Here is a 20,509-nt window from a genome sequence, read left to right as displayed (position 1 = left end):
CAAGGAGGGCTGTGTATTGTCTTGTCCGGCCGATCGGTCGTAGCTCAGTAGCCGAAGAATAACAAACACAGACCCACTTCTGTTCCCGTCCTGCAGATAGATCATGCAGTGACTAGTGCAGCTCGGTTAAGGTAGAAAAAGTAAACATATATGATATATTCCGATTTTCTAGTTCTAGTGCACGACATCTACCAAAGCAAAATTACCTACAGCTCGGCAAACACGCTGTCCACTGCACGTCCGGCTCGGAATACGATTTCTTCGGCATCTGCGCTGGTAATTATATACGGTGGCGCGAGGAGGAAGTGATCACCAGTCCATCCGTCAGCGCAGCCCTGAGCCGAGAAGAGGCAAACATCGTAGCCTTTCTCGAGGCCTCGCGTTCGGAAACGACGTGCTATATTTAGCTTGGGGTCGAAGGGGGTCTTGGTCGCTTTGTCAGCGACAAACTCGATGGACCAGAAAAGGCCACGCCCTGCGAAGAAATAGTTAGTTGATTGGTTATTTTTTGATCAAAGTTTCAAGACGCGGGAAGGAGAGGTAAGGCTAGAAATAGCCGGGGGTTGTAAGATCTTTAGTTGGGTCCATTGCGTACCTCTGACATCACCAACGTGAGGGTGGTCCTGAAATCTTTTTTTCAGTAATTCCCCAAACAAGTTGCCCATCTTGCGTGCGTTCTGGACCAGACCCTGCTCCTGTATGATGCGCTGTACCTCCAAAGCGGCCACGGCGTCAATTGGGTGGCATTGATAGGTCTGTCCATGCTCGAAAGTAGCGCTGCCAGCACGTAGGCCATCAATCACCCTCTGATGCAGCAGCAGAGCCGAGATGGTACCATATCCAGCAGCTAACCCTTTACCCACTGCGAGGATATCCGGAACCACGCCATCATGTTGCCAGGCATACAGGTAGCCCGTGCGTCCCATACCGCACATAACTTCGTCGAAAATGATGAGCGCTCCGTGGCGGTGGCAGACCTCTTTCATTGCTTGGAGGTAGCCGGGAAGGGCGACGACGCAACCTAGAGCCTGGTATATTGTATTAGTTACAGTGTCTCAAGTCGCAATAAACACGTGCAGTGAAGAGAATACTTACAGTGCCAACCATTGGCTCAACGACGAATGCACAAACGTTCTCGGGGCCTAGCCTTTGAAATTCGTCTTCCAATTCCTGTGCGAGCCGGGTAACATATTCCTCGACACTCTCGCCATCGCGGAGACCACGGTACGGATGGCAAGCCGAGACATGTGTGACGTTGGTGTGCAGCATGGAGCTGAAAAGTTCTTTCCTAGCTTTGAAGTCTCCCAGAGAGAGCGTGCCAAGCGTACATCCATGCCAGGAGCCTTTTCTAGCAATAAAGTTGAGTCGACGTGAGCCAGGGGAGAGTTCGATATGATACTGTCGTGCAAGCTTCATAGCTGCTTCCATAGCCTCAGACCCTGTGTTCGACTGTTAGCCATCAAGGCTTGTTCTATCACGACATTGAGGGATTGGAATCATACCTGAACCAAGGAGACATGCTCTGGCCATCTCTCCATTTGTGCTTTGGATGAGGAAATCCGCAAGATCGTTGGACGGCGTATTCTGGAAATAGCCCGGGTGCGCGTATTCGACTTTATCTAATTGCGCAATGATGGCGTCCTTCACACGCTTGTTGCCATGCCCAATTCCCGACACGGCAGCACCAGACGTCGCATCGAGGACTTTCTGGCCATTTTCAAGCGTCAGATACAGACCTGAAGCAGACACCACGGTAGGGTGCTTGGTCGTGTAGGCACTCTGGTAGAACAAAGCCGGTTCACTGATGCCGATGGACCCCATGGTGGAAACGTTTGACAGAGTATAAAGGATGAAATGAAGAAAGAGGTATGTCCTTGAGATCTTCTGAGCTGTGATATCGACAACAAAAAACCTGCACACTAAGACGGAACATCACTCTCTTTAAACACTTTGTGTGCCCAGCATCTAATGGCTCAACTTGATCTGTTTAGCGTTTGTTTACTTGTTTGCTTGCTTTGCAGCTATATCTGCACGGTCTAGCGAAAACAGATATCAGTTATGATATGTTCCTATCCCTAAGAGTCTACAGTGTCGCATGCTATCTCTCTACTAGCGTTCAATGAAACTGGGATCCTATGCAGCAGGTTAAAGCATGGTCTCTTCTGCGAGACCAGGTCTCACCGCTGCGTCAATGATGCAGTGCTGTTCACATTCGTTTGTATTTTCTAAATTGGGTTGAATTCTTACTGAGTCACTCGCATGTGAAAGTGCGTGGCGATCTCCATTAGATACATGCTGCTCGGTGAGCATGGAAAATAGGTATAAATACAGGCCCGCTTGAGTACTTCCTTTCAGACCTTTCAGGTAGAGAAGCTTACGATCTTTCTTCCTTCGGCTTTTGTTGTTGTTTGAAGAAGTCACAGCCAATACCCGAGAGAAATTTTATATCACATGTAACTTAAGGGTCCATGTGTCTATGATCGATGACTACATTTCTTTGTGGACCAATCGTTGCACTTAGAAAGCAACTGCACCGAAATTTGCTTTGGCAGAGAAATTGCTACTAACCTCATACAGTACATGTATGCTGTATCCCGAGTGCTGCTCTATCCTGTTCTGATCGATACTTTCCGCTATGTAAACGTATGTATATGTTCCTGAGATCAGTTCTAAGACATCTTGCTAGGAGGAGGCTTGCAGATGGCGGTGAAAGAGGCTCGGAAAATAAAAGATAATAAGCCCCGGTCACGTCTTAGACACTTGGATCTCAATACGCTAATGCAAGAAGTCCAATAACGACAAGATGCAGGTCTGAGATAAGTGAAGGCTACAATATCTGATGGTAGGATAAAAGAACCTCTGAGATCTCTGAAATACGTCAAGAGAGGAAAGGTTAAAACTTGTGGAACGCGTGATCTGCAGTCTGTCTCGGGCGATCGGGTTGACAGCCTTAGTCCTTGGCTCTTAGTCTTTAATTGGTTCAGCCATCAGCTCTCGATACCTAGTCCCTCCACCAGAAGGCCGATTAGGGCTGGTCCTGATTCGTGACAGAACAGTGAGAACGAAAATCATGCCCACATCTGCGAAATCGCTCCCAAGACACAGCATTGTGCTCACGGCAGTTTTTTGACCCGAGAACAACAACAGAGCTGTGAGACAGTGTATTACGTAGATCGAGTCGCTGTCTTGTCAAGTCTTTTTTCTCGATATTTTTGAAATCGCTTTCAAGGACTGTTTGTTTATCTTCTTTCTCTTCTGTCTGTAGAATTAGCAGGAGGTGACACTGTTCACTCCTACTCACTTTCGCTGTCGTGTGCCTCAGAGAGCTGCGTATCCTCACCGTCGACAGTTTATCTGCGCTGCAGCTACAAGGATTCCAGCACTCAAGCACTCAAAGCGTCCGAAATGCCTGCAACCGAAGTCACTCCCCTGCTGCAGGGGGGAAGCAGAAGCTCCAGTATCCGGTCGATGGAGAGTGATATGCTGGGGGTGAGGGATGGAAGTACGCCGACGTTGACGTCTTTTAATGCTCTGGGTGATGAATCTGCAGGCTCCAACAAATGGCGGGTCGCAGCGACCTTTTACGGCTTCCTTATTGTGGGAGCGACGGATGGGGCATATGGGGTGAGAGAATTCCATGCGCTGATGTTCTGTATTTGAGGAATCTCGCTGACTATTTCGGTCTCGACTCTAGGTTATGATCCATTATGTATGTAAAGTAACCCCAGCAGCAAAGTCAATGTATATACCATGAAGCAGAATAAAGATGCTGACTGGAGATATACATGCAGCTTCAAAAATACTACCACGCCAACTACCTCACCGTATCCATCCTCCTGCTATCCCCCGTCGTGGGCTACACCCTTGCCGCTTTTTCCAGTGACTCCATACATAATCGCTGGGGTCAGCGTGGAATTGCCATCCTTGGGCCTGGCTTGCACGTCATCGCTTTCCTGGCAGTCGCGATGCATCCTCCATACCAGATCCTCATTCTCGTCTTCGTCCTGGCAGGTCTAGGGAGTGGGCTGGTGGACGCGGGATGGAATGTCTGGATCGGTACCATGCCCGATAGTAGCGGCATCATGGGCTCGCTGCACAGTTTTTATGGCCTGGGCGCAGCTCTTGCTCCTGTCGTTGCAAACGCTGTTATCAGCAAGCTGGGCTGGAAGTGGTACGGCTTCTACTACTTAATGGCGCTCGCCTCTGTAGTAGAACTGTTGTCCTCCACAGCAGCATTCTTCTCGAAGACAGGTGAGAAGTACCGCTTGCAACACGGAGCTCCCTCGGAACCAGAGTTACTACATGACCAAGTGATTCTCAAGGATATTGTACCCGTCAAGAAGCCGACCAACCTCATATTACAAGCACTGGGCGATTCTTCTACCTGGCTTATTAGCATCATCATCTTTCTCTACGCCGGAATTGAGATCTCGCTTGCCGACTGGATCATGACCCTTGCAATCGACCACCGAGCCCAGACGCCATACGCTGGAAGTATGTTGACCTTCGCCTTTTGGGGCGGCCTGACCTCTGGTCGCATTATCGTCGGCTTCCTGATTCCGCTCGTCGGCAACAGCAAGGGTGTCATCACCACCTGCCTGATCGTAACCATCCTCTCCCATCTTGTCTTTACAATCCGGTCCGACCTCGTCACATCAGCTATAGTTGTGCCCTTGATTGGATTCTCGCTTGGCCCATTGTTTCCCGAGGCCGTTATCATGCAAACCAAACTGATTGATAAGAGCCTGCATGTTGCAGCGGTGGGCTTTGCGTGCGCGTTGGGGAGTGCGGGTGGCTGCGTGTTTCCCTTTCTAGTTGGGGTGATTGCCAATGAGTATGGTATCCAGACGTTGCTGCCTGTAGTAATGGTAATGATGCTGCTGTGTTTGTCTTGTTGGTGGCTGCTCCCCATTCCGGTCGAGGAGGATGTGGAAGTCATCACTGGGTAATCGGGCACGATTGGGAAGCTGAAGTGTAGTTTCAACAGTGTATTTAAGAGGCACAAATAATATAATTGTAGAATAATTTGTAAATTCATAATTGGCCTGATATCGCACGGTTTCTCCCTACTTCTTTTTGTACTTGTTTAAGCCTCGACACTTCATCCTCTCAAGCATCACGCCCAGATATCAAAGTTGTCATTTCCATTTATCAAAGTCCTTGCCCCCGAGCTAGAGCATAATCAAACTACTAACATGCTCAGTTAGAACTGACATGGCTATGCCATATATCTGTCACTATTTCATGAACCTTGTAGTGATATTATCAGTGGAACTACTAAACACGTCAAAAACACGTCACTGTACATTATGCCAACAGCCAGAAAGTACAGCCCCTTCGGTTTAACGGTTCCCTCTCCTGAGATTGAATATAATCTAGCTATTCGTTACATGGTTCATAATTCCTTCATCGAGGCCATTGACAATAAGGGTATGGCCCTCCCGGATAATGCTTATTCTTATCCTCATCGTGCCACCGCAAGCAAACTTCAGAAGTCACACAAAACATCCTCTCTCTTTCCTTGGTTCGCATATCAAACGTGAAATTGTACCAGAGATAGGCTTGTTAGTACTTTCATATTTGCTTCAGAACCTACACTTCAATATCGCGAAGATCGTAGTGGACATACCGGCTGATGCAGAAACATATCCCAGACGAAAAACTCGTATGACAGGATGGCACCACCTTTCTCCATCGGACATCCTTGCCTTCTGTTCGGTTGTTGGACGTCTGTCACGTCGCAAAACTCTATTGAGTCGCCTTCGCCGGAGCCTTCTTCTGCTCCGTATTCTTTGCAGTGGCTGCCGCAGTCAACCCATAAGTTCATGGTTGAATTTGCAGTGATGTTTTGCGAGAATTCCCCTGTTCGATGTCAACATTGAAACGATGGTCATGAGGAGAATATGACTCGATATACCGTAGATAGTGACGATGAAGTCATCATTACTGCACTGAAGTCAGCAGATTACGACGTCGCGGAATAAGCGGTTTATTTACATGTACAGTGGCTGCGGCCAGAGACTGATGGATGTAATGCTAAGAAGATCTGTCGGACGTGATTCGTCGCAAAAGCTAAACGGCGATTCTCCAGGAATCACGGTTGGGAGGCCTTGATCCCCATAACTCACGATCTCCCTACTCAACGGCTCTTGAGTCCACGTCGTGAATGGCAAAGCCTGAGTAATCATAGAAAGTGGCGCAATCATCACATTGGTTCGTAAGCAGGAAAATCCTAATGATCAACTGCAGGGAGCTTAGAATGCCATCGAATGGCAGAATGGCTGTTTTATATCTCACGGTAGGCAGCATCGAAGGAGTTAGGCTAAAGGCGGTGCATGTGAAGGATTTGTTTGGCATGATGCTCATTGGCTGTTCAAGCTGAAGCATACGCGTTTGGGCATCCTTGACTCAGGGGTGTCAAGCGAAGAAAACAAGAACCACTGCTGGACCGATACCTGAATGTGGTTGCCGATTAGAGTCCAGTGTCTTCCATCATAATGTATGAAAGTTATCACGGAAACCCCAATTGAATACTGGAGCCAAAGAACTTTATTTGTTATGTACTAATGATTGGACTCCCCAAGGGCAGAGGACAAGGAGCGGCTCTAGCATCAGTCATCTCCCTTAACGGTACCTCTTCCATCACCATTATCATCCTTGAATGAGTATCGTAAACTGATTCGAGCCGACAGGGTACTGTAGGCCTTGCGAATGAGGACAACTGAGCGGGCGAATTTTTGCATGTAGCTGGAAGAGCACCAGCCGAGAATTCAAGATGCCTCAAAACCAACCAGAATCTAAACATGCAACAGCCCCCGGAAGGTTCACGCTGGGAGCAGTAATGTTGGGTAAAGCCTTGGGCACGAAGGACGAGGTATGACGAAACTCTATCACTTGCCGTACATATACCGTACGTCCTCAACGACTGGATTTTCAAAAAGTAAATCCCCATTCGGAAAGCAGCATGCGAAGCAATCGAGGACTTCGATCCATCGGGCGCATTTATCTTCCGAGGAGTGTGGACAAGTATCGGACGGATATTCCTGACCCGTTGGTCTTCTAGTGTAAAAGAGGACTTGCAAAAACTGTGGATCTTTTGGTACGATGTAGTGTATCTCAGTGTCTGAACGAGCAGAATATTCATTGATCAACAACGAGACTTCGACTTTCAAGTGAGGGTTTCGCTCCTGATCTGGCTTTTTTGTTGCGATGGAATTACTTCAATTCTCGGCTTCCGTGATATACTGAGCAACAGTTTGGTCGAACTGGCTTCGGTCTCTTTGCCTCCACCAGTTATGTTGATATCCCACCTTCAATGCCGTAAGACTTTCTCTAACTTCGATGAAGTCTAATGTATGATGATCGTTGCTGTAAGTACACGGGATCCCATTCGATCCAAGGATGATGCAAAGTGTATTGAGCCTGGGAAACTCCTTTAAGAATTGTACTGTGTCCTCTGCAGTTGAGAATCCCGAAGTTCCGCTTGGGCTCTGTGCAGTCTCATCGCTTGTGACCTCTCAAATATTAGCCTAGGTTTTGACTATTTCAATAGTAAACCTACCCAGTTCTCTGCAATTATTACACTCGATTTTGGCATCCGGTGTTGGGCAATCCTTCTTGCTATGCCCAACTTTATCGCAGGCCAGGCACTGACGAGAATCGCGTGCTTTGATAGTGCACGTGAATGCCTTGTCCTGGGCCCATTTTCACTAGGCGAACACATGCTTTACAGACGGATCAAAGCCTGGTCCTCTCATGCCGACCTTGTCGTAATTGTCGGTGTTGAAAATACACGGGTTGAGGATATCAACCATTCCATATACAGCGCGGGTACTAGTAACTGCCATTCTCTTGCTATCGCCGTTTAAGGATGTGATTCTCGAATCTCGAGCTAGTCACCCAGTCACCGAATACAAAATGAGCACTCTCTCCTTGGATAGAGTCACCCACGACAACTGAGACGCGGTTATGATGATCAGCGAGATACTTCCGTAGCATGTGTACTGGTAATAGAGTACAGCAGGCGTAATACCAGCTCGCTCTAGGCGTTCAGGGCCTGACAAGCTACTTTGCTTCCAGAAAGGGTCTGGAAAATTAGGCCGAGGGGCATGTACTTGTGTTGGCTCCATCTGTGCCGGATCGTAGATCTGGACCACGCCTTTTGCCGACGTATATGCTCCCCAGACAGCTACTGTTGACAGTTCGGAAGCTCCAGCCACTTCGTCCTGAATAATCAGACTTGGGTTGAATGACGTAGCTAGCTCATGACGAATTGCCCCAGAGTTGGTAGCAAAAAGGACTTGCGTCTGTGATAAGATCTTTTGTAAAAGATGTCCCAACAACATCCGAATGTTACTATGGTCTAATCGTGCGTTCGTCTCACTTTAAAAAGGCAAGTAAGATATGTCTAGCAGGAACTAGTGCCTTCAGCTCTCGATAGTAAGGGGGCGAGCTCGAGAGCTATAAAACCACTCTATCCTTATATTATAAAGAACTAAAGACACTAGAGTAGATTCTTTGATCACTTTTAAATATATATAAAAACCTAGAAAGGGATAATAAGTAGGGAAATTAAAGCTTTACTAAAGAGAGCGAACGCATATAAGAAAGAAGAGAATAAAGGAGAGAGATACAAAGTTATCCTCTCTACACTTAAACCCCTTCTGTTTTATCTAATCGTGTGTTTATTTTACTTTAAAAAGGTAAGTAAGATATATTTAGTAGGAACTAGTGCCTTTAGCTCTCGATAGTAAGAGAGTAAGCTCGAGGGCTATAAAACCACCTAAAACACAGAACAATAAGCTAAAGGCACAAAGGAACACTTAAAAACACAGCGGCGGCTTAATCAAAGGGTGTTACGTAGTAAAGGAATTTGCCGAGGGTGTATAGCCTCCAACTGATCTACGGTACGAAGGCCTTTTAATATCCCCGGCACAAAGGCCTCTCGATATATATCCGCAACCTCCCTTTACTCTTATATTCGCGTTACTAACATAGGAAACCTCCTTTTAGGTAGAAAACCACGTCGAGAGATAGTCTTTTGTTTTCCTAACGTAAATCGAGGGAGATTCGTGAATAGGAGTAAAAGGTAAGGCGATATAGCCTAATTTGAACCTAAGAAATCAGTAGGATTGCGTGCTTAATTAAACAAGTCGATTAATAATTAACTTAATAGAATCAATAGAAGGAATAAGAAATCGAAATCGAAGCTTTGCTAAGGAGAGCGAACGCATGTAGGAAGGAAGAGAGTAAAGGAGAGAGGTGCGAAGTTATCCTCTCTACGCTTAGACCCCATCTGTTTCATTATCATAAATCCTCGGCGTTCTTCTCGACACGAAGAAATAAGCTTCGAAGGGTTTGATATCTGGTATCATCGTCTTCGTCAGCTTCAAGTTCCTGGATCATAGCTTGACTTAGACTTAGATTTGTGAGTCTTCGCCTCTTGTCGCCACTCGCGTGCAGATCGAGCGTAGCTCTGGCCTTATCTCGAATACGAGCCTCTAAGAGGAACTCGCTTGCAAACTGCTCGGACACTGGAAGCGGGTCGAAAATTTCTTCTTGCACGTAGTGCCCACGAACGCTCTCCTTTTCACCTTGGAGAGCGTATGCACGTACGATACGTATGTTGACTTTGGTGAGCTTACAGAACTCGAAGAGTCTATGTGCTGAACTGTCGACGTTCAAGTTTGACTCAGTAGTCCATAGGACACGGACTGGCTGCTCTTCGTCGGGATCCTGGTGTGGAAGGAATTCAATCTTGGGATCTCGGGAGGTGTCATTCTTTTCGTTCTCCTTGGTTGTTTGACTTGTGGCCTGTTCCTCGACTTTTGCAGCTGTCTGAGTCTTCTGACTTGCAGCCGTGGATAATCTATGCCAGATATCACAAGCAAACAGGCGTACGATGAGTCGCAATCCTGTCTGGGTCTTGCCACTACCGTAACATCCCTTGATCAGAATAATGCCTTTGACCTTTCGAAGCATATCGACTACTACTTGTTCATCTGCAGTGAGTGTACCGGGAAATAGAGTGAAGTAATTCGATATCTCTCGTCTCTAGATTCAGCTAAGAGATCTAGCGTAGGGTAATCGATGGTCTCGTCGGCTGAAACTAGGAGCTGTGCCAAGCATCGGTTTAGAGGTGAAAGACTAGCTTGGGAGAAGAGACTATCCAAGCATCTAACCTGATCCTTGAGTACTTGCTTTGAGGTGTACGAAACAAGCTTGCAGGGGTGCATGCGCGGGATGACCTGCGAGAGCCTTTGCAAAGCACTCGTCGGTGTGGATCTTGACAGACATGATACCAATGATTCGCCATCCTCTGTATGATGAAGTCTTGGGCAGCTTTTTCCTGGCCTGCTGTGATGGTAACGAAAGTCTGTGACTTCCTATTCTTTTGTCAGCAAGCTCCATGAAGTGAGAAAGACCAATACTGACGTGAAGTCTACGATAGATTTGCCTCGACGAGCAGCAAATTTCTGCTTAAGCGCACGGATTCTGGAAAGAGCATCCATGATACTCGTATGGGGGTCGTTGGTGACGGTTTGGAGTTGTATTCGTTGATGAGAAAGTTGAAGGAAAGAGAACTGCGTGAAATATCGGTAGCGTATCGGTTCACAGTGGTAATCTAAGTGAATCGCACACTAACAGAAACTTCTGCGTTGGGTGATGAGTGAATTCAAGATTAAATAGAGCAACCGGAGCACGAATGGGGGTTTTGTTCTCAAGCCTTGTGGCTATTCCGATGCTGGGGAGATCTTTGATGCCATAGCTTTTAGACAGCGACTCAGTCGCCAACACTTGAGTAATATAAACTTCCCTCAAATACCGATGGGGCGAAGTAGCGACAACGTGAGCATTCTGAGAATATAATTGGGCTAAGCTGATGAGTTTAATTCCGCAGGCACTTGAAACGCATCAGCTAGGTAGTGCGCAGATAGAAACACGAACGAAGATGACATCTGATCACACGAAGAGTAGAAGCAGCGTAGCAAAAAGGATTTTTTTTGTCATAGCTTGGTCAACCAAATACACTTGTGTACGTTTCCTGAAACCACTGCCTTGAAGTTTTATAAAGTGAGGTTGAAATAAGTCTAGGCTGCTTAGTCAGCACTCCTATCAACTCAACTTCAAGATCAGCGGCAGCAACCCCTTGAAGCCACATCGCAGACCAGCCTCACTCGATTTCCACACCACACTCCTTTGGCAATTGATCCTCCAACTATTTAATCGTTCAATCCTCTTCTTTCACTCCTTCAGCAGCTCTCGATCACAATGGCGCCCATTAGCAAAGACAAATACTCGGTCATTCTCCCCACGTATGAAGAGCGACGCAACCTGCCAATCATCACCTGGTTGTTGAACAGGACCTTCACGGAACAGTGCGTTTCTTCAAAGACGTCTCAATATCTGCTATACTTCAAATCTGACCAGAGAACGTAGAAACCTTGATTGGGAACTTATTATCGTAGACGACGGCTCTCCAGACGGCACACAGATTGTCGCCAACCAGCTCGCAAAAGCCTACTCCCCACACGTCCTTCTGAAAGCACGCGCAGGAAAGCTTGGTCTCGGTACGGCATACGTTCACGGTCTGCAGTTCGTCACAGGAAACTATGTCATCATCATGGATGCCGATTTCTCACATCACCCCAAATTCATCAAGCAGATGATTGCGAAACAGAAGGAGCTTCCTACGAATGGTGGATACGATATTGTGACTGGAACGAGATATGCTGGGGATGGAGGAGTTTTCGGTTGGGACTTGAAGCGGAAATTGGTTTCGAGAGGCGCCAACCTGTTCGCGGATACGGTACTGAGACCCGGTGTTAGTGATTTGACGGGCAGCTTCAGACTTTACAAGAAGGCAGTTCTGCAGAAGGTTATCGAGAGCACGGAGAGCAAGGGATACACTTTCCAGATGGAGATGATGGTTCGAGCGAAGGCGATGGGCTGCACGGTTGCTGAGGTACCCATTAGTTTCGTTGACCGGGTTTATGGAGATTCGAAATTAGGGGGTGATGAAATCGTTGAATATGCTACTGGAGTCTTAAGGTTATGGTTGAAAGTCTGATATTCTGTCTCTTTGTATCTTTAATGTGGCTAGTTCTTTGCTTGTTAACTGTACAGCAAGCAGAGTCGGACAGCGTCCGAAGCAATAATATGATGATTAACTTGCAACGCAATGAATTAATCCCTATACCCCAGCTTCGTTTCATTCCAGCAGCTAATAGTTGAACAGCAACTCCCTAGCATGTTCCAAAACAACTCTAAACACCTCTCGAACATTTTCCACCTTCTGTATTGCCCACCCAATTTCTGGTTTGCATTCTTCTCTGCTAGTGCAAACCTCTTTTGCTTTCTGATTTGATGCCCAGCCTTTTCTTCGGTTTGGTCAACGACGAAGCTGCTGACATCAATTGCCAAACCATGCAGAGTGGCTAGATGTGCAGCTAGAGAAGCCTGATCGACGGTGCCGTTTTGAGCGCATTGCGCTGAAATTCCGCTCGGAGTCGCGATTGCAGCAGGACATGCTATAGACCTGGGCGGTCCAATCGATATTCACAATGAAAAGTCTTCGGCTGCTGATAAGTTCGAAGACTACCTCGCCTGTATCAAGCACCTATATTTCTCAACACCGGCTGGATAACACAAATTGAAGCTTCTTGTCCTCGACATCTTCCCTCATCACCAAATGGCTATGTCAATCGCATCGAGGAGTTCCCAGTTGCATTCTGTCAGAACGTTACCCGATTATTTGCCAAGATGACAACTGCTGCTCCTAGCTGGCCCGTCGGTCGAAAGTCTCGTTTCACTGGGAATGAGAATTCGGTCTAGATCGAAGAACAGTGATTGCACTCTGGCGCTGGTCGCTTTTGACGAAGTCCGCCTGCATCTTGCTTTCTCTGATGGCGTTCCCGTTGCCAATGGCCCCTGGTGACAATACTGATCTGAGTTGATAAGTATCTTGGTGTTGACCGCCATGAACATCAGTGTGATGCATTCGTGCACGTCGAGCAAGCCGGTAATTAGGGAGGCATAGCCCGACTATAGGTGAAGTCCTTGAAGCCTCAAGCCTAGGTAGCGACATGGATTTCGAGAGGAGTCTCAGGCGACTTCGGCCAACGCCGTAGCATCTTGTAGGGTGCATCCTCAAATTATTATGCTTCCCGCGTCTCTTATCGCCTTAATTCTTGGGTTGCTAAGGTGAGCCGCCTGTATACTTGAATTGCAAATGAGTACCTCTTCGTGACCCGCAGTAGTGTCCGGAGATCAAAATCTTCTTCCCAGAATGGGCTCTCAACGCAAGTGGCTAAGCAGCAGAGCTATGGGTTATTTATCAAAAACGTCTCGATCAGTTCATTGTAGATGCGGACTACTGATTTTGCGATTTTCAAAGTTGGCCTGTCTGTTCGCTCAAGTCCTCGCAGACATGACAGAACCCCGAACAGAAACTTTCCAAGAAGGTTGCAAGTAATGTTCTTTGTTCCTTCTTCCTCACGAATATTGATGGCATTTAGCAATTTCCCTAAGGCCTGTGTATTTTTTTTTTTTCTTTTCTTGTGAATCTCATTGAATTCACTTCTTCTTCCACAGATCGTTTTTCCCACTTGTCTTGAGGAAGGAACGATACTCTCACTGTGTCATAATTGCAGTTGCATAAGGAGCTACTACAGAGAGAGAGAATCTCCTATATAAAGGGGTAGCGTACTCAGTAGTACGGCCTACAGTACTGAGTCTACGCCTATAATCCCCATATTTCTAATAGCTCCCCTATTCTCTATATCTGTAGTAAATAGAGCCTTCTAAAGCAGTATAGCGCTGAATATTCCCGAAGCGACGCCAGAGTATCGCCGAAGTATTACTGATAACTTATATTATATAAGGAGCCTCGATTATGCCTTATTAACTCCTGTAATATACTAGTATATATATAGTGCTTACGTCTCCTATTTTCCTAGGAGTTCAGCAACTTTGTAGTATTAAGGTATATAAAACAGTATAAGAGTGTACCTAAATCGCTCCCTTATTAATAATCTCCTGCTCCTACTACTCTTATTTACCCTTCTTTGTAGCTACCTCGCACTTTCTTTTTATAGCTACTAAGATATTCCTTACTAGCTTTCTCTCTAGCCTCTAGGGTATATAAAGGTCGTTCTCTTCTAGTTCTGTTTTCTTTCCTTCTTCCTTTAACCGCGGAATAAGATTCGTCTTAACTATTAGGTATAGTAGTTATATATCGTGTTTTACTTGATTTGTAGTTATATATTATCGTTAAAGAAGATATTTATTAAAGAACTGATTTTCCGTGAAGAATATTCTATTTTTTATAGGTTCTACTACTAGAAACAGCCTTAATTTATATAGATCTACTATTAATTAGTCAACTGTTATTAATCTTAGAGTTATTATCAGAGAATCAGTTATTACTAGGTAACCTTATATATATCTTATATTATTTAAACGATTCTGAAGGTAAAGCTTTCGTAAGAGTATCTGCTATATTATTATTACCTGGAACGTGTTTTACTACTAACTTATTATATAAAACTATATTATCTCGAATATAGAACTAGCGGATATTAATATACTTTACCTTTAGATAGAATTTCTGTTCTTTTAAGAGAGATTCAGCTCTAGCGTTATTAAGATATAGCGTAGGAATTCGGGATAGCTTTATATTAAGGTCTTTCTATAGCTTAAGTAACTAGGCTACTTCTCTAGAGCTATTACTAGTAGCTATTATCTTAGAATCTAAGCTAGAGAGAGCTATAGACCTTTACCTATTAGTAGCCTAAGAGATTAGACCCTTATAGAACCTTACTATCTATCCTTAGAATAATTTCCTATTATATTCTGTCCCTTATATAGCGTTAGTTTAAATATTAAATATATTATTATCTAGCTTTCCCCTATATTCTATTCTAATTCCAAATGTTATTCTGTTACTTTCTATATATCGTAGATATTAGAGGAGAGGTTTTATATCTTAGAGGTAAGATTTAAGGGGATTTAATATATGCCGCGCTAGCTAGCTTATTATATAAGTAATATCAGGTCGTGTGAGGTTCGAGAGGTATATTAGAGAGCTAATAATCTGCTAAAACAGTAAGATCTCTTTAGGGGAGGCTAGTATAACACCTTCATCTTTAGCTAACTCCCTTAGTATTATTCTAGCAGCTATAAGTAAGGTATTACCTCTAGCTACGGCTATTCTAAACCTTTCTAGTAGCTTTTATATGTAGGCTATTTAATAAATCTGAAGAGTCTTATTCTTCCTATCCCTCTTAACTTATAAGCTTATAAACGTATTAATAGCTTTAAGGTCTTTACTTTTCTAGGTCTTTAAGAGCTATTTCTTAAGATATTCGCAGTTAGTAGAGTTACTTATAATTAGTATATTATTAACGAAGACTAATACGTACGCTCTATTCTTAAAGATAAAGAGATTAGGGTTAGCTTCTAACGCTTCTAGACCTAGCTTTTCTATCTTATCTTTAATAAGGAGCTACTATTCCCTAGGTGCTTATTTTAGGCTGTAGAGAGAGTATAAGAGCTTCAGATATATATCTTTCCTTCTATTCAGCTCTAAGTGAAGCTTATTCTATATCTCCGGCGTCTTATTATTCGGAATCGTTATATATATATCTTCTTTTAAGTACGTGTTTAGGAAAGTAGTGTTGATATTAATATACTCGATCTCTAGGTCTCTTTTAGCTATAATAGTAAGTAGTACTCGTAAGGTAGAATAGCGTATAACGCTTATAAAAGTATTAAAGTAGTTAAGGCCGTGTTTTTACTTAAAGCTTCTTACTACGAGCTTAGCCTTTCGCCGTGCTATAGAGCTATCGGAGTTGATTTTATTACGTAGAACTAGTCTTAAAGATATCAGTTTTAAGCCGGAGGGAGGCTTACTAAAGTATACTCTATAAGTTCCAGCGCTTTATATAGCTTGTAATTCCTTGAGAATAGCAGCCTTTTATTCTACTAGATTCTCCCTTAGAGCCTCTGCGATAGTTATAACCTCAAGAGGTTGTATAAGTTCACCCTCCAGCGTAATTAGCGCTATTTAATAGGTTAGTGCCTTATTAAGGATTTACTAAGAGTATAGCTTTATAGTTATCACTTAAGCAGCTTGCTCGAAGTGTTATTTTCTACGCTATTTCCTACTATATCTTAATAGTAGAGTATTATTAGACACGTTTACTAGTTAAGTCTATTTAGGGAGGCGTTAATTAGACACTTCTTTAGTATCTCCTACTATGTTTTCTATAGCTAACCTTCCCCTTAAAGGATTTTTAGCTTCTATAGCTAGCCTCTCTCCTAGAGGTCTTTCAGCTTCTATAGCTAGCCTCTCTCTTAGAGGTCTTTCTAAGCCTTTAGCACCCCTAGCTAGCCTCTTAGTAAGTGCTAGATCGGTAGCCGGTAGTAGAGGTTTTTCTATTACCTTATTACTACCTTTTAATATAGTTTCCTTACTACTAGTATATATAGAGTATATTATATACTTGTTAAAGCCGTAGTCGGCTGTTTCTAGTTCCTTGAAGGTTTCTACGTTTAGGAGCTTATAAGTTAAGGTATTAGCTATACCTACTAATATAAAACACCCCGGAATTATCCTTTGCTTTATTTTGCCTTGATATAGCCCTAGTGGATATAAAGGGTACGCTATAGAGTTAAATACTCTTATTTTAGAGAGGTTTATAGGCCGTCTTTTATACGCTTCGATTAGAGTGAGTCTAGTAGCTGTTTTATATAGTAAAGTAGTAGTTAGGTGTCACGAACCAGGCTCAGTCTTGGTACAAGTCACGGGTTGGCACCATAATACTGATGGTACTACCAAGTGGATGGCACCAGTCGGTGTTTGGTACCAAAGGGTTGATGGTACCATTGAGAGAATGGCACCAACAAGAGAATGGTACGAATTAGCGAGTAGTACCATACTCCACGCTCGTTGTCATAATAATAGTTATGTTGATCACGGTGGACATGGGTCACGTGATGTGCTAGCTTGCTAGACGGGCTTGCGGGCTTGCGCGCCCTGCAAGACGTCTTGCACGGCTTGCACAGGAAGTCGGAAGTTCTATATAACGAGTAGGTAGTTTCCTAGATAGTAGAGCTTCGTGCTCAAATCAAATAGCAAGTTTACACCTAGTTTACCACTGCTTGTAACGTCTCAATTCCTATTGAGAATCGAGCGTCTTGTTACCTTACTTCATAGCTGATACCAACCGACGAGTCTGTACTCACGACACCGACCGAGTTAGAAACGTTACACTTTGAGCACCTCACTTGAAGTATCGTCAGCAAGACACAATGGCCCCTAAGGAAGGATCCGTCGTGGGAGAAAGCTCCCAGACCAGTAAGAAGGAAGACAAGGTTACTCCACCCCGAGTCAACCTACCGGATACCTTCCATGGTCAACGATCCAAGCTAGGACAGTTCGTACTCCAGTACCAGATGTACCTAGCCTTCAACGGAGACAAGTTCGAGGCCGAATCCCTCAAGGTCTTGTGGATCGCCTCGTTCCTCCGCGACACTGCAGCACACTGGATCGAACCAGCCCTCAGCGACTACCTTCTCAACCGACATGTGACCGGAGCTTGCTCCACCACCATGACCGAGAAGAGTCGCGTCATCTTCCGCACCGTCGCAGGATTTACCACGGCTATCAAGGGAGTCTTCGGAGACCCCAACGAGAAAGAACAGTCCGAGAAACACCTGCTTGGCATCCGCCAACGAGGATCCGTTCACGAATACACTGCCGAGTTCCACCGTCACTCCATGCGACTGGACTGGACGGATAGTGGTTTGAAAGCCCAGTACTACAAGGGCCTAAAGGACCATATCAAAGACGAACTCTCCAGGGCCGACAAACCCGACAGCCTGGAGGAAATGATCAAAACGGCTACAACCATCGACGAACGGATCCAGGAACGACAGAAGGAAAAAAGAGGGTATTTTGCCCCTACTCAATACAGGAAGCCTCAGTTCCCGGAACGACATGGGAAGAGAGGAGGAAACTTCCAACCCCACCCCAACAATAAACGGAGTCATCATGACCCGATGGAAATGGATGGGGCCGAGAGAGGAGGCAAGGGCCAGGCTGAGAAGCAGAAACGACGAGAGAAGGGCTTGTGCTACACCTGTGGCAAGGCCGGCCACCTCGCCAGGGACTGCTCTCAGAACAAGAACGGAGGGAAAGCCCCTCCTAAAGACAAACGACAATTCGCTTTGGCCGAACGAAAGACCGAGCGCCGCGAAGCGGCAGTGCTCGAACGAGTCAGCGAGGACGACGGTTGGGAGGAAGTCCTGACCGAATCCCTCGAAAACCAGCGAATCAGTGATATAGAATCCCTGGACACCCAACAAGAAAGCCAGGTGACTAATGATCACTGGGCAGACCGGCTGCCCATCATCAACGAAAATTGGGCCCTCCGCTCTCACAACGGAGAACGACGAGTCTGGATGCACGTGGGAGATAAGCCAGACCTAGCGGAAAAGCGAAGGACTCACGATGCCCCAGAGCGAGGCCTTAGTTGCGTCGTTGTCTACCGAGACGCCGAGATCATCGTATTCCAAGAGAACACCGAGTATACAGACCAACGATCTAAAAGATACACGGCTAGCCTTGTGGAAGAACCCGAGCCTCGGGAATATGGCCAGCTAGACGACTATCTGGAAGTCAAAGATACGTGGGTCGTGACCGCAACGACTAGCGGAAAACGGTATTGGAAGCGAAGACAGCAAGTATGGGAACCCCTCCGATTCCAGAGGACGAGAGAGGAACCCATACAGAGCCAGGTCAACCTTGAGGAGGATGTCCCGTACACCCTCATCAGTTACAACCAAGGCTTAAGGAAGTGGATGGACGAGACAACGGGAGAAATCGTCGAGGAACAAAGGGATTTACCCGTAAAACCGCAGGAGTACCCCGATCACCTCGATTACCCCGAACTCGCCGCCACCGGAGAGATGGACCAACTAGTGGTCCAAGTAGAGCTGAATGGGAATACAGCTAAGGCCCTGATCGACTCAGGAGCCATGGGAAGGTTCATTCACCCACGACTGGTGGAACAACTGAACATACCCATTATACGCAACCCACGCCCTTACAGACTCACCCTATTGGATGGGAAAAACGCAGGGGTTGACGGGTGGGTGCGAGACAAAACGGCGAGCATCGAAATGAAGATGCCTGATGGTCACACGGAGTACTTATCGTTCGACGTTGTCCCAGTTGGACGACACGATATCGTCCTCGGAACCATGTGGATGAACAGCCACAACCCCAGCATCGACTGGAAAGCAAGAACGCTTACTTTTGATAGATGCAACTGTCGCCGCAGTTGACTATCCGGCGAAAGGGAGGCTAGCGCCGCCTCCTTAAGGATGACGCCGATTGACTCTACACGAGAGAGTCCGATTCCCAGCCAGAAGGAATCTGAAGGTCATCCCAGACAGAAGGATGACGTACGGGAACAGCTGCCCGTACCCTATAGGAAGTACGCAAAGATGTTCGAGGATCCACAGGACATGAGGGCATTGCCTGAACATCAACCCTGGGACCACGAGATCAACTTCAAAGAAGGGTTCATACCCATTGCAGAGAAGCTTCGCTACCATAATTACGCCACCACGAGGACGCTTGAGGAATGGCGGGAACAAGGAGTGAAGAAAGGATGGATTCGGAAGTCCAAATCACCATGCGCGGTCAACATGTTAGTCGCCAAGAAAGCAGGGGATCCTAAGGGAAGACCTTGTGGCGACTATCGCATGATCAACAATGGGACGATAAGGGACGTGTATCCTTTGCCCAATGCTCAGTACCTGCGGGACAGGCTGGCCAGAGCAACGGTATACACCAAATTGGACCAACGTAACGCGTTTAATTTGATCCGAATCAAAAGAGGGCACGAATGGAAGACGGCTTTCATCCTACCCTCAGGCTTGTGGGAACACACGGTGATGCCATTCGGACTTACGAATGCACCGGCCACATGCCAAAGGCAGAATAACGAGATTCTGAAGGACTTCATCGGAAAATTCGCAATATGCTACCTGGACGATATCCTGGTCTACTCGAGAACCATCGAGGAACACCAAGGACACGTCCTACAAGTCATGGAAGCCCTACACAAGGTAGATTCTAGACTGAAACTATCAAAGTGTGAATTCTCGGTCAAGCAGGTCACCTTCCTGGGATATGTCATAAACCCAGGACGGATGAGCATTGACCCAGAAAAGGTCAGAGCGGTGAAAGAGTGGGAGTCACCCAAGAACGTCAAGGATGTGCAATCCCAACTGGGATTTGCCAATTTTTGTCGACAGTTCATCCGAAACTACTCCAAAATCGCCGAACCGCTCACCAACCTGACCAGGAAGGGTGTCTCTTTCACCTGGACTAGCCAGTGCGAGGAAGCCTTCCAACGAATCAAGAAGGAATTCACCAAGGAACCAATCCTTTACAGTTTCGACGAGGAAAGGGAAAGCATAATCGAAACCGACGCTT

At 45.8% G+C, this 20,509-nt stretch overlaps 5 protein-coding genes across 5 annotated transcripts; 2 read left to right on the top strand and 3 right to left on the bottom strand.

The window, feature by feature from the left end:
• Nucleotides 1-160: 160 nt before the first annotated feature.
• On the bottom strand, nt 161-1,979 carry ONS95_005182 (uncharacterized protein). Its single transcript, XM_058498580.1, has 4 exons — nt 1,503-1,979; nt 1,096-1,439; nt 596-1,028; nt 161-475 (listed from the first exon to the last, which is right to left on the bottom strand). Exons 1-4 carry the CDS (start codon nt 1,819-1,821, stop codon nt 207-209), a joined length of 1,365 nt encoding a protein of 454 aa, XP_058352094.1. The 5' UTR covers nt 1,822-1,979; the 3' UTR covers nt 161-206.
• A 1,426-nt stretch (nt 1,980-3,405) lies between these two features.
• Nucleotides 3,406-4,949, top strand: ONS95_005181 (uncharacterized protein; the record flags this gene model as incomplete). The annotated part of the gene is made up of 2 exons (XM_058498579.1): nt 3,406-3,624; nt 3,792-4,949. 2 exons carry the CDS (start codon nt 3,406-3,408, stop codon nt 4,947-4,949), a joined length of 1,377 nt encoding a protein of 458 aa, XP_058352093.1.
• A 383-nt stretch (nt 4,950-5,332) lies between these two features.
• Nucleotides 5,333-6,274, bottom strand: ONS95_005180 (uncharacterized protein). The gene is made up of 3 exons (XM_058498578.1): nt 5,998-6,274; nt 5,918-5,946; nt 5,333-5,862 (listed from the first exon to the last, which is right to left on the bottom strand). The coding sequence occupies exons 1-3, from the start codon at nt 6,204-6,206 to the stop codon at nt 5,600-5,602; spliced, it is 501 nt and encodes a 166-aa protein (XP_058352092.1). The 5' UTR covers nt 6,207-6,274; the 3' UTR covers nt 5,333-5,599.
• A 3,032-nt stretch (nt 6,275-9,306) lies between these two features.
• On the bottom strand, nt 9,307-9,981 carry ONS95_005179 (uncharacterized protein; the record flags this gene model as incomplete). The annotated part of the gene is made up of 1 exon (XM_058498577.1): nt 9,307-9,981. The coding sequence occupies one exon, from the start codon at nt 9,979-9,981 to the stop codon at nt 9,307-9,309; it is 675 nt and encodes a 224-aa protein (XP_058352091.1).
• Nucleotides 9,982-11,271: 1,290 nt separating this feature from the next.
• DPM1 (dolichol-P-mannose synthesis) lies at nt 11,272-12,070 on the top strand (the record flags this gene model as incomplete). The annotated part of the gene is made up of 2 exons (XM_058498576.1): nt 11,272-11,378; nt 11,440-12,070. 2 exons carry the CDS (start codon nt 11,272-11,274, stop codon nt 12,068-12,070), a joined length of 738 nt encoding a protein of 245 aa, XP_058352090.1.
• Between the last annotated feature and the right edge of the window lie 8,439 nt (nt 12,071-20,509).

This window comes from Cadophora gregata (assembly GCF_030347475.1).
Source record: "Cadophora gregata isolate MNR1 chromosome Unknown scaffold_15, whole genome shotgun sequence".
NCBI classification, from domain to species: domain Eukaryota; kingdom Fungi; phylum Ascomycota; class Leotiomycetes; order Helotiales; family Ploettnerulaceae; genus Cadophora; species Cadophora gregata.
Note: the sequence above shows the minus strand (reverse complement) of the source record. Positions and strands in the feature narration are given on the sequence as shown.

Excerpts from the sequence above, each read along its gene's own strand:
- ONS95_005182 (XM_058498580.1), bottom strand. The coding sequence starts at position 1,821 with ATGGGGTCCATCGGCATCAGTGAACCGGCTTTGTTCTACCAGAGTGCC. Across the intron at positions 1,440-1,502 it reads AGCATGTCTCCTTGGTTCAG|GGTCTGAGGCTATGGAAGCA; the intron begins GTATGATTCCAA and ends AGTCGAACACAG. Across the intron at positions 476-595 it reads TCACGTTGGTGATGTCAGAG|GGCGTGGCCTTTTCTGGTCC; the intron begins GTACGCAATGGA and ends ATTTCTTCGCAG.
- ONS95_005180 (XM_058498578.1), bottom strand. The coding sequence starts at position 6,206 with ATGATTGCGCCACTTTCTATGATTACTCAGGCTTTGCCATTCACGACG. Across the intron at positions 5,947-5,997 it reads TGGCCGCAGCCACTGTACAT|TAATGATGACTTCATCGTCA; the intron begins GTAAATAAACCG and ends ACTTCAGTGCAG. Across the intron at positions 5,863-5,917 it reads CTTCATCGTCACTATCTACG|GGGAATTCTCGCAAAACATC; the intron begins GTATATCGAGTC and ends GACATCGAACAG.